Genomic DNA, 18,554 nt, shown 5'->3' on the forward strand with positions numbered 1-18,554 from the left:
TAATTCCCAGGAACCACCATTATAGAATTATTTTTGCTTAGCATTGGGGCTACCCGAATCCAGGGACCATACTATTGATCCGCTTGAGTCAATGAAGCATTGCTCTCTAACCACAGATCGCAATCCTTATCGAAGTGGTTCAGACATCAACACCAGTAGCAGATATTGGGGAGGCGTTTATACCTGAAGGAAACCCACCCTTTTGAGCCATTATCCATTGAAATAACTCTACCTCTACAGAGGGGGAGAGATCCGTCCACCCTAACTTAGACTCTCATGACACACCCCTTGTCAACCTCTACATCACTTGAGTTTTTGTTTACCACCCCCACTGCTGCACATAGATCTTCAGCCACCCTACGACTTAGATAGCGAAAGAGAATGTCATGCATTTGCACCCACAGAGATACTTGATTGAAGACTAACTCACGTACTAGTATGCTATAGTCATATCTTTTGATCAACACCAAATGTTTGTTGAAACTCCATGGTTTGCCTTCAAAGATTCTTTCCACTTCCTCCTCATTGTCAAAAGTAAACAATACGATGTGGTTTCCAGCATTACGTACCTTAAACCCATTGACAGATCTCTAAATGGCATTAAAAGTTCTGACAACAGACTTAGTGTTTAAAGCCCTTTTTGTAAGGAATTTTGCTGCAATGGTATACTCCTTCACACTTTTATCTTCACTTAGTCGGAAATCTCCCCCTTCTCTATCATTTAGTGATAATTCGCCCCAATGTTTCATAAGGTTCTCCATGGCGTAGTGTGTGATAACCTAAAAAAACCTAAATGTGTTTCCCAAACCCCACGAAATAATCCCCACTAGCCTCCAAGTAAACTCTATTACTTGAGGAACTACAATGCCTGACTAGAAGGAACAACATTTCTACTGCCTAAGGGAAAGAGGAGCACCACTTTTTCTTAATATGGTAATGAATAAGTGTGTAATACTCACTTAATGAGAATGGTAATTATTTAATTTTCTTCCCTAAAGCTCAAATGAGAATGATAATAAATAGGTGTGTTGACACATGTAATTATTATGGACTTTGACAGGACACTTGTCATCACAACATGCATCCTAGGAATTCAAACTTTTATACAAACAATATAATAGATAGATGGTTGTATGAGTGCAATGACTAAACAAATGGAAAAAAGGAGAAGCAAAAGCAAAAGAAAAAGAAAGAAGGATTGGACAACCCTATATAGAAAAACAAAAATAGTGTTTCAAAGCTATGGATAATTTCTATATTTATAGTGACAGATGACTTCCATATTTGGTAAATCAAATTTATAATTTTCAAATGAATAGTAAATAGCAATATATACAGAGAAATGTTATATCCACAATATTTTTACAACAAATTATAAGTGACAAGTTATTACAGTTTGTTATTGGTGTGGTAAAAAAATAATTTCGATAATAGGTTCAAATTAGAACCAATAACGACTAATCACCTATGATTTGTTGTGAAAATGTTGTGGACGTATTACTTCTCATTTATATATATATATATATATATATATATATAAACATTGGAATGCCTTTCTTCTTCTATAGATTTGTTTTGTTTTGTGTCATTTGGTGAGGGTGATGAGTGATGAGAGATTCAGCACCAAGAGAGAGATTGAGAGTTGGGTTTAGTTTATATTTTTTGAGTTGGGCTTTGGATCATCTCAAAATAAGTTCAGTCCATTGGGCCCAATAAAAAAACGTGTTTGTCTGAAATCAGTTTAAGGGTGATTGGGAACACAACATAATTAATTAATAATAAATAATAAATGAGAAAGAAATGAGAATATGGATCTTGCTTTCTTCTTCTTCTTCTTCTTGTTCTAGGCTTTTATATTTATTTACTATTATATATATATATATATATATATATATATTCACATCGACTTACACTAACACACACCCCCAAAACCAAAAAGAATTGAAAGGAAACAAAAAGAATCACATTTGATTTCAGTTTTCAGGTACTCTCTTCTCCTCTCCTCTCATATTATTATTGTTATGTTCTTGATCTTGTCTTTATTTATTTAATTATTATTAATGTTATATAGAAGAAATATATGATATGATATGATATGATATCATAGCTATTTGTTTGTTTGTTTGTTTGTGGGTCTGGGATTGATAGATGAGGGAGCTCAGAAGAAGAAAAAGAAGAAGAGGAAGAAGCAGAAAAAGAAGATGTTAATAAAATCGAAGAAGACGAAATGGGTTACCCTTTCCCTCCTCACTTTATCCGTCGTTTCTCTGTTGGCCCACCTTTCTGTCACCAAGTTTTCCACTGTCAATTTGGTCCAGTACAGTGCCATGGCCGCCTTGCGTGCCGATTTTGCTAATGTCTTAGGAACACCAACACAGGTGTGTATGTGTGTGTTTGTGTTTTCTTTTTCATTCATTCATTGCTTCCTTCCTACTCTGTCTCTCTTACTCATATATATATATATATATATATATATTTACAGATTATTAGAAATAAAAAGAAGATATGGGGGCTTGTCCAGTCCTTACAGCCTTTGCAACCTTATGCAAACCCCAGAAGCAGCAGCAGCTATCCTGGTAATTTATTCTGCTCAAACACTCCCCCATTTCATCATAACTATCTTTTGTTTCATGACGATGGATAATCTAATTTAATTATACAATTGAAAATTTAGTGAATATAATAAAGTTGGATACTTCAAAGGCCATGATTTATTTATTTTTACTTGTGTCTAGAATCTAAGCTTCAACTTTACATCTCTAAATTGATTAATTATGTTTTCTTTTCTTTGCAGTTCCAAATGAGCAGAGTAATGGTTTCATTTATGCAAAAATTTTTGGTGGGTTTGCCCAGATTAGATCCTCGGTATGATTCATTCATTAATGTATAAAAATTTCTTCTAAAAATTTTGTATGAGGAGTTCGTAACATTTCTCTTATTTTCTAGATATGCGATCTGGTCACCATATCTAGGCTTCTAAATGCTACACTAGTCATTCCAGAGATTCAAGAAAGTACCCGCTCAAAAGGCATTAGGTATCCTGCATGCTTACTTGATCAGTTGTTTCAAAATTAATTTTCTATGCAATTCATTGTGTAGGAGCTTGATCTTACACTTTGTTTTCATACAGTTATAAATTCAAGAGTTTTTCATATCTCTATGATGAGGAAGAGTTTATAGCATCACTCAAAAATGATTTAATCATTGTGAAGAGCCTGCCTGACAATCTAAAGGCAGGAAGGAAAAGGAATGAATTTCCTAATTTTAGGCCCAAAAGTTCAGCTTCTCCAAACTATTATATTGAAGAAATTCTACCAAAGTTAAAGAAAGCCAATGTTATTGGATTGGTGCTTAAGGATGGTGGATGCCTGCAGGTATTTTAGATGTTGTTCAATAATCAATATTATCTTGAGTCAGTTTGCAATACATGTCTTCTTCTCACTTTGACTAGCTATTAGCTTACTTTTGTTTCACATTTTGATTAGTCATTTCTTCTTCATTGTGCTTGTCAAGTATGTGAGACATTAGGGCCAATTGTTATCAGGACACCATCATAAGAAAAAACTAGTTAAGATCCTATAAGGTGTCTGCCTGTTCTATCACTGAACTCATTTTGAAACAGTTCCATGGTCCACCTGTTCTATTCTTGAGGGTCATTTTTCTTCTTCTCTTTTTATTTTTTTATTAATATGTGGTCTGATAGCTGTAGTTGAGTAAATTTGAAATCTAGCATAGTCGGATGCTGTGTCAATTCTGGGATTTAAATTATGTCGAGATTGCTTTTAGTAATGGGGCAAATGATTTGTAAAGTGATTTCATGTTTTTATCTTATGGGTGGATACCATTGACTCTAAAATGAAGGGTTTGAATATCTAGCTGGCCTCACCTGTGATTTTGGTCATATCTTGAGCTTTCCCTGAGGTTTAAACATCATCTATTGACCTGAAAATTGATTTTATCTTTACCTTCCTTTCTCCCAAACTTTCTTAAGTGATCTTGATCTCCCAAGATATGTGACAAGCTACATGTTGATATGCATGAATGGCTTATGAAAAATATTGATATTCATGAATGGGTGGAGGATAGGTTGTGGGTTTGGAATCCACTGGCCACATGAGTAACTTACCAATGAAAAATGCTGATATTCTTGATGTTAGTGTAACTCTTCATTGATATCTAAATAGGGTAAATTTTGTTCTTTCACCATTTCTAGTTTAGTATGATAAAGACTGCAGGGACTTGCTGGGGAAAAGAAATGATCAATAAACTAGAGGGAAGGTTAGATTGCAGCCTGTGTATTCTTTTGCCAACTTGATTCAATAATCAGATTTTCCTGGAGTTTTCTCCCAGAAATATGGCCATCCCTGTCCCCTCACTTCAATCCCATGATACATTCTCATTTGATCACGGCAGGAGAGCAATTCAAAATAGAAAAACTTACATTGGGTCTTGGGATAACCAGGCTTGAATGGAACAAGTTTAAAAAGAAGCATTAGAACATGTCAATTACTTGAAATTATAGTTTTGGTTCGAGTTACCTGCTATAACTCTACTTGTCTAAAAAACTTTAACTTGGATGATTTTTTTAACAAACCCACCATTGGATTATATTGTCTCTTTGTACTCTTAATGATTACAAAATATCAAGATGGTAGATTAAGAACTATCTCATCTATAAAATGTTTAAAATTTAGTTTTATTTAAAAAAAATATATGAAACAAATTTTTTTTGATGTATGGGTTGCATGGTATATGACATCTGAGTAATATGAAATTAGCTATGTGTGTTTTGTACAAAGAGAATGTGTGATCCAACGATAAGATTGTCAAAATATTGTAGCTAGAGAGTTGTGGAGCTTGGCGTTTTCTTTATTTGGGCCATGATTCCTCATTGCCTCATGTGGAGTATTTGGAGAGAAAGGAATGCTCGTACTTTTGTAGGAGATGAGAGATCAATTCATGACCTGAAGTGGCTCTTTCTCCAGACTCTTTTTGAGTGGACAAGTGCTTCAGGTCTTTTTATTATTGATTGTCTAGCTGCTTTGATTGGTTGTTGTAATTTTCAAGCACTCTAGTTTTTTTGTTCTGTCCTTAGCACACTGCCTGTGTGCTTTGGTTTTTTGTGTTACTTTCCTTTTTAATTAATAAAGTATTACTTATTTATAAAAAATAATATTGTCAAAATATTAATATAATTGCTAGCCATTTAGGAATTAGTTACACCAATTGTATCTTGAACTATATATATAAGAGATGTAGAGAGGAGGCACCTAATGGCACTAATTGAATTTTCGACATCTAAGATGATGTTTTATGCTCCTCATTGCTGTTGATATTATGGAGAAAAAATGATAGAAAGTGAAGTTATGTGATTGTTTAAGATAGAATTGATTTTCATGAACTTCAATGTTTTCCTCTCTCTGTCTCTCAACACAGGTGATGCATTTTTGGGCAATTTCCAGTATTTGATTAACCTTTTATTGTCTCTCTTGGATATTGCTTTAGCTGAACTAAAAAGATATAATGTTAAACTTGTAAAAATAAAAAGTGAATGAAAAGTCTTTCCTTCAGTTGGTTATGAGGATGTTGTATTCATTGCTTTGTCATAATCTTGTTTGATTATTTATCATTTTTACCTCTATTGAGTTTCACGGGTCCCTAGCCTTATGGATGTCACGGCGATTGACCAATTTGGGTTAGGAAGTCAAGAATGCATGCCTCTTTTTTGGGGGGTGGGGTGGGGTTGTCTGAGAGCATGCTTTTAATGTTTTTCATTGCTATGTTGTTGGTTGTTTAACTGTCTTCATTATTGAGCTACAAGAATCTACTTCAAGCAATCTTCATCTTCTTTTCAGTCCATACTTCCACCTAGCATGGCTGAGTTTCAAAGGCTTAGGTGCAGGGTTGCCTTCCATGCACTTCAATTCCGGTCAGATATTCAGATTCTTGGACGTCAGATGGTGGAGAGGTATCTTGCCACCTTCAAAACTGCTTTGACTTTTATGCCTTGGAGTTAATATTGACCTATAGAAGACTGCAATTTTTTTACATTAAAACTTGTTCTGGCCTTTGCTGTTATGGGGAAATAACATGATAATGTTATGTGTGCGAAAAATGCATTAGCTTGCTAGCAGAGGGTTTTCAATCAAAGGTTGCTCAGAAATTATTATTGTGATTGTGCATATTCTCCCATAACTACACAGGTCTCAGAAATTATTTGCCTGCAGTTCAGGAATATGATTGTGTACTTCTCCACAGGTTGCGAGGATGGGGCCAACCTTTCCTAGCTTTTCATCCTGGCTTACTAAGAGACACCTTAGCGTATCATGGTTGTGCCGAACTATTTCAGGTTAGCTGTTTTAGCCTTTTTCTCCTGGATTGGATGTTTCTTTTCTTATGTATCGTTGCTGAGAGTCAAAGTTCCATTTTCTACTCCCAAGTCTATGTATTGTTTAAAATTTTCCTTGTTCATAAATTAGATAAGAAATTCATTATTTGGACTTTTTTTATTTTATTTTATTTTTTTTATGGGAAAAATATTTTTATGTATTTCTTATGCATCTCTACCTCGTTTGTGATTCAGAAAAACTAAACATATTCCCATATTTATCTTGTTAACTTTGTACTCTTGTAGGATGTTCACACTGAATTGATTCAATATCGGAGGGCACAGATGATCAAGCGAGGAATTGTTAATGAGGAACTAAGCGTGGACTCTCACTTGCGTAGAGAAAATGGTTCATGCCCCCTCATGCCTGAAGAGGTATGCTTTGTATTAAAAATACTCCTGATTATTCCAAGAACTCATTTTAGGTCCTTATTGAAGTTTCATAGCCTCTCAAAATAAGATTTGACTTTGGACTTAATCCAAAGTACAAGCTCACACATTATTTCATGGTTTAAATTAGTGTTTGCACTTGACTTGTGTCCCAACAACCAATGTCCTTAAGCATCCTAGGCAAAGAAAGTTTCATAGATGATGATCTTTTTATTTTATTTTTTTAAAATTCCACGCAGATGATAATTTTGAAATATTAGGCATATTGTAAATGTAACATGCAATGGATTAGCTTTTTGACATTTATTTATGGTAACCAATTAAGGGTTCTTGGATTTTTATGAAAATAAAATCATCCAGTTGTAAAAGGGTGGGTTTTTTGTGTGGACGGTAACTTGGGGAAACATTTTAACAGGGGCAATCTAATGTGGAGAGGAATAATGTTGGTGGATTGGAGTTGCATGCGTAAATGTAGTGGTGAAATTGTGGATCATTTATTATTGCATTGTGTTGTTTTCCAGGAGTTGAGATCTTTTATTCCTGTTTTCAATGTTTGGGGTTTAGTGGGTGATGCCTAGGAGGGTTGTTGAGATATTAGTTGGATGGAGGAATAGGTTTGGTGAACATGGAAGCTCCGTCGCTTTGAATATGGTTCCCATATGTCTAATGTGGGGAATATGGTGAGGGTGGAACAATAACACCTTTAGGCCTGTTTTTTCGGCATAAAACATATTCTGGAATTTTTTATTTTTTATTCATTTTTGGGTGTGTGAGGCGGTTGAAAAACTTAGTCAAATCAAAATCATTTTCCATTAACTAGGAAAAACACTCTTTTTGGTACTAAAAATGATTTACGCTTTCAAAAGAGTATTAAACATTTTCAGCCTCAAGAGAACAGGAACCTCTGAAGTGACTGAAATATTCCAAAATAATAATAAAGAAAAAAACCCTCCAAGATGCCATTGAAACCTCTAGAAAGACCAAGAAATCCTTGAAACATCTAAAATGACCAAAAATACCCTAGAAATTTATAAAATGACAAAAATATTCTAAAATTTTCCAAAATAATCAAATACCCTCAACCTCCTAGATGTCACCTGAACCTCCAAAAATCACCAAAATACCCTTGAAACATCTAAAATGACAAAAATGTCTTATGAAAGCCTCTATAATGAACAAATTACCCTAGAAAGGGAAGGTGATTTTGGTGGGGCCCAAGTGTTTTCTATCTAGGCCCAACAAAGTTCTATCTCCCCCAATTTGGAGATATTTTAGGAGAGAAAATAGGGAAGAGGAGGGGTCTTGCCAAAACTACCCGTCCCTATTTGTTAACATTGTTGCTAATTTTTTCTTTTTAAATCAGGTGGCAAGGGTTTTTTTTTTTTTTTTTTTTAAATTTATTTTTAAATTAAATGGTGGCTAAAATTTTTTTTTTTTTTTTAATTTAATGATTACAAAATAAATGATTTATTATATTATGAAATAGGGGCATGGGAGTAAATTATACAAATCACATTTTTTATCCTTTTACTTTTCTTCTCAACCTAACAAAGGAGTTTTCCACCCCTCCATTTTTCCATCCTCCCAACCAAACACACTAAGAGAAAACTAAAATCTCTTCTATCCCCCCTACTTTTCCATCCTCTACCCATTTTCTATCCCCCCAACGAAATGAACCCTTAGGGAGAAGTGAAGGGGTTGCATTTTGTATTACAACTATTTTGGTTTACGATTCTAGTTAATGGAAGTCAGGGTAGTTTCTTTGGAAGTTCAAGGGGGTTTGAGACAAGGTGATCCTTTGTTGCCACTCTTATTTATGATTGTGATGGAGGTTCTTAGTAAACTGTTATATAAAGCTGTTGGGGGGAGTATTTGTCGGTTTTAAAGTGGCTGGTACTACCAATGATGCTATGACAATCTCTCATCTTCTGTTCACTGATGATTCTGTAATTTTTGTGGCACTAATCTGGCTGAAATTTTGCATTTGAAGTGTGTTTTACTTTGTTTCAAAGTTGTGTTGAGATTTAAAAAAAAAGAAAAAAGAATAAGTCTGAAGGTGTAGTTCTAATTATGAATGAGCTGGCTGGTATTTTGGGGTGTAAGGTTTCACACTTGCCCATGAAGTACTTGGGTTTGCCATTGGGAGCTAAATTTAAATTGACAAAGGTTTGGAACCCTATTTTTGGGAAGATGGAAAGAGATTGGTGGGATTGGAGAAGATGTATTTGCCTAAAGGGGCTGTCTCACTCTAATTAAAAGCACTCTGACGCAGGATAACCAGAACAAAATTAAACAACAGGAAAATAAATAGATATGACCTAAGAGTCAGCATCTAGGCCTGGCTTGGAGTTAGTACCAAGCGGAAAAACCACTAGGAGTCAGCACCTAGGGTGGAACTAGAGCCAGCACCAGACCAAAATGCCATTTTTTTATTAAATAAAATATCAACTATCTCCAAAAGAAGTACAATAGTTTGCTTGCTAAACCCTAGTTTTGATTGGCATAGGAAACCCTAATTGCCTTATTACGAAATAACCTTGTTTCCAAATTAAAATGCTTTTTTGATAAGTAATAAGTAATAAGTTTTATTGAGATCAAAAAATTAAAACACTAATAGTCTAATAAACTACTAGGACCTAAAACATAAAAATACAATTGACTTGGAAACATAGATAATGCTATATAAAAATCTTCTTGCATCTCCTGCATCACACTCTCTCTAGCATGCCTACTTCTTTTTGTTTTCTCTAGCCCATGTTAGCATTGCTCGGTGAATTGAGAAAATTCAGAGAGACTTCCTTTGGGGGTAAATGGGGTGAGGAATTTAGATTTCATCTTGTCAATTGGAAGATGATTTGCGTCCCTATCGAACAAGGTGGTTTGGGCATTAGAGATGTGGTTTTGTTTAACAGAGCTTTTTTGGGGAAGTGCTTTGGTGTTTTGCTACGGAGAAGGCTTTGTGGAGGAGTGTAGTGGCCTGTAAATATGGGTGTGTCAGTGGAAGTTCATTAGATCTGGCTGAGTGGTGTTTTCTAGATTCATTAGTTTTGAGGTAGGTCATGGAAACAAGGTCAGGTTTTGGAAGGATTGGTGGTGCAGTGATGGGGCTTTGATGGATTTGTTTCCTACTCTCTACAGTATTGCCCTAAATAAAGAGGCCGTGGTGGCTGATTACCTTTGTTGACATATGAGGTCGATGCATTGGGATATTATTTTTGTGTGGGCTGTTCATGATTGGGAGTTGGTGATGCTAGATGACTTTATGAATTTTTATTTTGTCAAGATTAGGCCAGAAGTTGAAGATCGTATATGTTGGAGAATTTGAGGTCAAGTCTTTCTATAGGCTGCTCTCTAATGGGGGCAGCAAGTCTTTCCCTTGGAAGTTTATTTGGAAGGTCAGAGTTCCTTTGAAACTTTCTTTCTTTGTGAGGACTGCAGTGTGGGGGAAAATTCTTATTCTAGATAATCTTTGACGGTGTGGGATTATTGTGGTTGATTGGTGTTTCTTGTGCCTCAAAATTACCACGATATGCTTCAAAACTTGAGAATTGCAGCATGTGAATGTGTAAATGTATTTGATAGTTTTTTTTCCCCTTGGTGTTGCAATCTTATTTTAATTGTGCTTATTTTTTAGGTTGATTTTAGTTGCTCTGTGTTCATATTTTTAAAGTGGTATTTATCAAAAAAATTATATTTTTAAAGCAGAGAATTAAAGTTGCTATTTGACAATTATGCAAAAAAAAAAAAAAAAGAAGAGGATTTTTTTTTTTTCATATGAGACAAACGCCGTAAAATTATTTCTAGAGAATTTTCAAACACAACCAAAAACCTAAAAAATAAAGCAATTTTCCTTTATTTTTTTTGATAAATAATAAGAATAGTATTAATCATGAAGAAAAAACGAATAATGCAAATACAAGGTGTTCATGATGGTGAACACAAGAAACAGCAACAAATAACAACAAAGATAGTAAAAAGCAACTTATGGGACAATTCTAAGGGAGGTAAGAAACTCAATGATGGAAGAACAATTTGAAGAACCCCAGCACCTAGGCCAATAAAAAATAGTACTCTAGCAAAGAGCTTGTAACTGAACAAGCGATTAGCCTTAAAAGAGTGTCAATTTCTTTCCATCCAAACAACCCACATCAAACAGCTAGGAACCATATTTCATATGTCCGAAGTAAATTTCCCTAGCCAATGACTCCAACAAAACACCAAACTCTCCACAGAACCTGGTATGACCCATTGGATCCCGAATACTTGTAACATTTGCACCCACAAAGAGTGAGCTACAGGGCAGTGTAGGAGAAGATGATCCACGGTTTCCTTGTTACAGCAGCACATTTCACCAAAGAAAGACCCCGGAGCATCAAACTATCCAAGGTAAGTATCCGATCATGAGCTGCTGTCCACATGAAGAAAGCCACTCTTTTAGGAACCTTAACTTTCCAAATGCCCTTCCAAGGGAAACTAGGGATAGAAGCACCCCGGATCTTATTGTAATAGGACCGAATATCAAACTTACCATTCTCATTAAGACACCAATGGGAACTATCACACCCAACACCCCTAGGAATTTGAGATTGAATGAAATCAAGGAAAGAGAAGGCAGCTTCTAATTCCCTCTCGTGATAGTCCCTATAAAATCTCAAATTCCAAAATCTATCATTTCCACCCTCCTAATGACACAATACATTGGAAATGCAAGCTTCCTTGTCATTTGAACACGCATATAACTGAGGATAGAGCATTTTAAGTGAGATATCCCCAATTCACCTATCATGCCAAAAAAGAATACGAGAGCCATCACCCACCACTAGGGCCAAATGTTTGGAGAATCTCTCCTAACTGTCATTAATACTATGCCAAAGACCACACTTGTGGGCCCTTCTACATACTTTAGTATTCCGCCCCCCTTGACCCTCTCCATATTTAGTGGCAACAACCCTCTGCCAGAGATGGGTTCCTTCTTGGCCAAACCTCCATAACCATTTTCCTAATAGGGCTTGATTGAAATGCACTAACTTCCTAATCCCCAAACTACCCATCTCTAAAGGTGAACACACGTTCTCCCAAGCCACCAAAGAATGTTTGAAACACTCCTTTGAAGGCCCCCATAAAAAATTTCTTTGAATACGTTCCAACCTATTAGCCACAACTACAAGGATGGTAAATAAGGATAGGTAGTATGTAGGAAGAAAGACTAGAAAGGTACTCTTCAAAAGAGTAAGTCTACCACCTTTAGACAAATACAGACGCTTCCAACCTGATAGTTTCTTCTCCAACTTCTCCAAAATAGGATTCTAGATGGATGTTGTCTTATACGGAGTACCCAACGGCATTCCCAAATATTTCATAGGCAGGCCACCCACCCTACAACAGGGAATGTTAGCCAAAGCACCTATATTACCAACCTCCCCAACTAGGACAATCTCACTCTTCCCCACATTGACTTTCAAGCCAGTGAAAGCTTGAAAGCAAGACAAAGCCAGCCTAATAGACAACAGTTGTTCTCTAGAAGCATCACAAAACAAAATGGTATCATCAGCAAACAACAAATGTGATATGCGTACCCCAATAGAGTTAATTGGTCCCACATGAAAACCACGAAGCATTCCACTATCCTCAGTTTTCTTCAGAATCCACCTTAATACTTCCATAATCAAAAAGAAAAGAAGAGGGGATAAAGACAGCTGGGTTGGATTTTGATTGTATTGGGGAGGATGAAAGGTTGTCCCTTGAGAGGGAGTTCTTGAAAGAAGAAGTTAGACAGGTTTTGACAGAGATGGAGGGGGATAAGGCCCCTAGTCCGGATGGTTTCACCATGAATTTTTCTCACAAATGTTGGAGGGTTGTACAGGTTGATGTTATGGCTGTATTTTAGTATTTTCACAGGTACTGTGTGTTTGAACGGTCTCTAAATGCTTCTTTTCTCTCTTTAATTCCCAAGAAAAATAATGCTATAAATATCAAGGATTTTCTGCCTATCAGCTTGGTGGGCAGTGTTTACAAGTTGTGTCTAAGGTATTGGTGAATAGGTTGAGGGTGGTGTTAGACAGTTTGATCTCGGAGTCTCAAAATTCCTTTGTTGGTGGTAGACAAATTTTGCACTCAATGCTTATGGCAAATGAGTGCCTAGACAACAGATTGAAGTGTCATTCACCGGGTGTAGTTTGCAAGTTGGACATAGAAAAAGCCTATGATCATGTAAATTGGGATGCCTTATTCTATTTGTTAAATAGTATGGGTTTTGGTTTGAAGTGGAGGGGGTGGATTAAGGCTTGCATATCTACTGTTCGCTTCTCTGTTCTTGTGAATGGATCCCTAGCAGGTTTTTTTGGAAGTTCTCATGGTTTGAGGCAATTTTCCTTTATATCCGACATAAAACATTTTACGTTGAAACGTGGAGACTTCAACCATTGAGCTTAAATCTCCATTTTGAGATCTTTATCTGAATGGTCTCATACTTTTAGATGTAGTAATGTGCATTTGGTGTTGTATTACTTAGATTCTCTTTCTTTTAGAGTGTGAACTCCTTTCATTTAAATCCTACAGGAGAGTTTAGTGTATACATCCTGGGTGTACTAAGCCTCTCCTCTGTTTTCAATAAATATTATTTCTTATTAAAAACAGTAAAATCATCCAATTGTGCTTCATGTTGCATTTTGACAGTAAAGAAAAGAAAATAGTGGAGTCAATCCCGTAATCACTAATATTAAAATGGTTAAGCTGGTATGAGTAACTTGTTAAAGTACTTGGTGTCCTCACTTATGTTGACATCAATCAACAAGCTCATTTAAATGTTATATAAAAAGAATTTCAACAATTATGTCAATATCTCCCCTTCGGTAATAACAATCCTGAGAATGGTTTGTTACATTATGCTCATGCTTGCATGCATTTAGTGGCTATTAGAAACTTGTGGACAAGGAATTTACCTGAAAGAACCTAAAGAAGAAAGATCAGACACTTAGTACTTTACATAAAAGACCTAAATGAGAAGGACCAGACAATATTACCCTTACACCTTAACACTACTAAAAAAGATCTAGGCAATAAAAAAAATCTGATGCCAAAATGTGGCAAGATGGTGGTTTTATGTGGTGTTATGGATGCCAGTTTTCAATCTTTCTCCATATTCTAGAAAAAAAAGGAAAAATCTCTTTATAATGTTACGAAGTGAATGTTCCTGCAGTTGTCAATTTAGGTGTGATTTGTTTTGTTCTTTCAGTTTAGAGAGTGGAGCTATATTAATCAAATGATTTTTTTTTCTCAATTGAAAGCATAGAGAAAGAAGTCCTTCTTTATCTACCCCCATTCTCCCTTCTGATAATTATAAAGCTTCCTTTTTTGCTTGTTTCAATATCCAGTTGTATTCATATCTTTTAATACTATCTGTTGTTCAAATATGTAGATCGCAGGCACAAATTTTCTTTTGGATTTGTTGGTTAACCAATTGTCTGACAAGCTTTAACTGTCAAGAAGGGCCCTGGCAATTTATATTAAGCACAAACTAACACCCTTAAGTGCAGGCCCAAAACTGCACGTTCACCCAAAAATGAAATGGAAATTGAGACAAATGGAGGACTCCACTCTAATAAAATCTTTTAAAAGGAACAAACAGGTGTAGGTATTTATCATAAATTCTTTCTAGATAAACAATGTTATGGTCTACCATTTGGTTTTGATATAAATTCTTTCTAGATAAACAATGTTATGGTCTACCATTTGGTTTTGATGGATGGAGAGAGAGTGGTTGGTTTATCTATTTTATACTGAACATGTAAAAGTACAATACTCAGAAAAGCCAACGATTGCAACAATTTTTTTAGGCTGATGGGGTGAATAATCTATTAAAAAGTCGTACCCAGCGCACAAAGCTTCCACTTTTGCGGAGAGGCTGATTCCCGGACTTGAACTTGCAACTTATCACTTTGTTGGAAGGTGGCGAGAATAAATATATATTATGCATAAATTGTGGCTTTCATGGTTTTCAATTCTTCAAAAGTAACAGAGTAATAGAGTATGATTGCTCCCCATGTTATTGCAAACATACGCATTCTCTTTGCTTATCATAATTTAAGTAGGTTTTGTTAAAGCGCTTTAATATGTTGTTGACAAAACCTTTGCAGGTTGGAGTTCTCCTTCGTGCCATGGGCTACCCTCCTAAAACAATAATATACCTGGCAGGTTCTGAAACTTTTGGTGGTCAGCGTGTTCTGATCCCTCTGCATGGCATGTTTGCCAACTTAGTGGATCGTACTTCCCTTTGCAGCAAGAAAGAGTTATCTGACTTGATTGGACCTGAAACACCTCTTCCTCTAAATCTTTTCCAGATGCCTCCAGCCAAAAGTGAGAAAAAACTTAAAGAAGAATGGAAAAAGGCTGGTCCCAGGCCTCGGCCCCTTCCTCCACCTCCTGATAGACCTATCTATCGACATGAAAAAGAAGGCTGGTATGGTTGGATAACAGAGACTGACACAGAGCCAGACCCTTCACCCATGGATCTGAGACTGCAGGCACACAGGTTATTATGGGATGCTCTTGATTATATGGTCTCTGTGGAAGCAGATGCATTCTTTCCTGGTTTTAACAATGATGGCAGTGGATTGCCAGATTTCTCAAGCTTAGTTATGGGACAGCGATTGTACGAGACTGCTTCTTCTAGAACATACAGACCAGACAGGTAAGATCCACATGAACTAATATTGTGATTTGGTTAATGGGTTGATAAGGTGTTCCATGAAATAGCATCTTCACATGTGACCTAAAACAACATTGAGATTTTTTAAAAGCCCATTTTTATTTCTTACAAGAAGGTGGGGGGGGTGGGGGGGGATTTGAACCCAGGTTCATATGGGAGATGGATTGTGCCATTAAGCCATAAGGCAAGTTGGCAAAAAGCCTGAGTTAACAGCATAAAATTGACTTGTTCAAATATTGAACGTCCATTGGTGTCATTTCCTGGTTTTTAATGCTCAGGGGTCACCCACCTTTTAACAGGAAAACTACAATACACTCTAAATTCCATGGACTCATGTAGGTTTTTGTGTTGTAACTTCAGTATTCAATTGAGATTTGACTAACGTTTATCTGTTTGCCTATATGGTATCTGCTTTGAAAATAATATTTCCGTAATTGATGATAAGGTTATATGCAAATCTGTGCTCCTATTTGTAGTGTTTTGCATTGCATATAATATAATATATGTTTGCACATAAAACGGACATGTAAACTTTGTTATCAAATTTCATGGGCTATCTGCAACTCTGCATCACTATGTTTTCCAATTATATTTCTTTCATAGGGTGTTTGGGTCTTTTATCTGTTGGACTTCTCTGTTAATAAATCTTCCTCTTCAGATTGGCATGGAAAATTATATATAGTATTTTCTTTTAGAAAGAAAGTTCATTTTGTCTGGGCAAAAAGTCTTAGCTATTAGCTATCCGTGAGAAAAGGCTTAGCAGTTTTAATCTTAACTCTCTACATATGAGAAATTTGTGTTTCTCTTTGGCCAATTTGTAGTTACTATTCTTTGTGTAAACCAATTGGCTTTCAAGCTATCTAAACTTTATGAAGCTGTTTTTTGCTTTTGATTTTTGTATCTTTCTTTCAATTATTTATTTCTATACAAGAAAAGTGGTTAGCTTTGTCTGTGCTTTTAATTATTATCTGACACTATCTGGTTTGTGAAACAGGAAAGTTCTTGCAGAACTTTTCAACATTACACGTGACAATATGTACCATCCCAAGCATAATTGGACACGCCTAGTGCAGGAACATCTTAACAAAAGCTTGGGTGAGGAAGGTCTCATAAGGCAGTCCTCCTTGTCTAAACCAGCATTATTCCTCTCACACCCACTCCCGGAATGCTCTTGTAGAATATTTTCTGCTGAGGTTCCAACTCATGTAAAAGGCAATGATGGTCGAATTCTGTATGGAGGGGAAGATGAGTGCCCCAAATGGATGCAACATGGTGAAAAAACTGTTTCCCTTGAGTCAGCTGAGGAAGGAGGTAAATTGGATGAAAATGAATCCCTGGAATATGAAGATGATCTAGATAAACAACCAGAATCTTATGAAAGTGGTGGCAAAATTAATGTCACTCTGGCCTGGGATCAGGATGAGGAAATGGATCCAAATGACTAAAAAATTGGACATGCAGATGATTTAATCTTCCTTTTTACCATTTCTGATGCCATTCCCGGCGATTTCTTCTGGATATAAGTTTTGGAGGTAGAGGTTAACATGCAAAAGTGATTTTTTTTTTCTCTTTTTTCTTTTTCATTTCACTATTCCAGATAAAAACTTTTGAGGGAAATTAGCATTCAAATTATTCTTTTATGTAGATTCAATGGATCTCTTGCAACATGAAAACAAAAATATATTCATACCTTCATACATTAAAAATCTTTCAAAGTTGATGATTGGGTGAAGGATTGGTGAAGTTAGGGCAAGCTGATAACAATTTGTAGCACAAACAAAATGTGTTACTTCTGAAGATCTTCACAGGGGAAGTTTGGGGGTTGGATAGTTCTGTAATAATTTTTGAAGCACACAACAGAAAGGAAAACGGCATACTGATTTTCTTATTCCAGTTGTTACACACACACACACACACACACACGCACTCTCTCTCCCAGTTGTGTTGATATGGGATTATGTCCAGTCAGTTTTATCTGAAAGTAACGTTGTGTATTTGTTGTATTGAAATTTTTATAATAGTTTTTATGGCATGACAATTTACAACAGTATAAAGCTCCCATTGTTGCTCAGCAAGTAGTCCAGGTTCAATGTATAACTTGTATTTGCAGCATAACTTTTTCAAGTACAAAATTTACGTCCCTAGAAAGTAGATACTGTAAAAACAGAAACAGAATAAAATCCAATCAACAGTAATATAACAGTTTTGGCCAAGCTGTGTTCTGACTTATTTGAGAGAGGAGTACTGCACTTGATGCAATTGGTATGAATGTTTGGGATGTAAAGTTGCAAAAAGCTACTTTAAATCTTAACCATTATATATAAAAAATGAGTAAAAAAAAAAAAAATTATGAGGGGGTTGGGGTGAATTACACGGTACAATTGCTAAAGCATTTAGCAATTGCATCGAATCTCAATCTAGAAGCCACAAGAGTCAGAGTATTGTTTTCTTTTAAAAGCCAGTTGATTTTAATACAAAAATTAAATGGTTGGAAGAAGAATAAGAGGAACAAAGAAGAAGAGTTTCAGATTATTAGGAAGATAATTCTTGACTTTGACCCTACTATAATTTAGCAACTGAAGAAACATAGCAATTGAAGAAACAAGAAAATAGAGGGAAAAAAAGAGGGGGGAAGGTGTGGGGGGCAGATTATGCTTTGGAGTAATGTTAGGGACACATAAAATGACACAATTTTTGTCATAATTCACTACGTGGCAGGTTGTGAGTGGTAAATATGTGTTTCCATATGGACTTAGCATAAAATTAGCATCTTCTTGGATTAGTGGCTCTCCAATATAACCATAAATTGTTCTTTGATGATTTTTGTAATTCTATTAGAATATCACCAAATCCAAGAAAATTAGACAGTAAATTAGGTTTTTTTTTCCCCATGATTTATCCAGAAGGGTAGCTGCAATGTAATAATGTTTCTTTTGTCCAAGTATTTTTAAAATTGGACACTAAGATGGATAAGGAATCTCCCAACCATCTATTACTTTTATTTGATTTTTAAAAGATATGTTTGTAAGAGCAAGGTAGATTTTCATTAAAAAAAAAAACAATAAGATC

General features: G+C 35.6%; 1 protein-coding gene across 1 annotated transcript; it reads left to right on the top strand.

Moving 5' to 3' along the window:
• The first annotated feature begins 1,821 nt into the window (after positions 1-1,821).
• LOC126693068 (protein EMBRYO SAC DEVELOPMENT ARREST 30) lies at positions 1,822-17,556 on the top strand. Its single transcript, XM_050388932.1, has 11 exons — positions 1,822-1,984; positions 2,149-2,378; positions 2,483-2,576; positions 2,795-2,865; positions 2,947-3,035; positions 3,131-3,374; positions 5,856-5,968; positions 6,259-6,349; positions 6,635-6,763; positions 14,914-15,467; positions 16,480-17,556. The coding sequence occupies exons 2-11, from the start codon at positions 2,202-2,204 to the stop codon at positions 16,928-16,930; spliced, it is 2,013 nt and encodes a 670-aa protein (XP_050244889.1). The 5' UTR covers positions 1,822-1,984; positions 2,149-2,201; the 3' UTR covers positions 16,931-17,556.
• The last annotated feature ends 998 nt before the right edge of the window (positions 17,557-18,554 follow it).

Source organism: Quercus robur, chromosome 7, assembly GCF_932294415.1.
Source record: "Quercus robur chromosome 7, dhQueRobu3.1, whole genome shotgun sequence".
NCBI lineage: Eukaryota > Viridiplantae > Streptophyta > Magnoliopsida > Fagales > Fagaceae > Quercus > Quercus robur.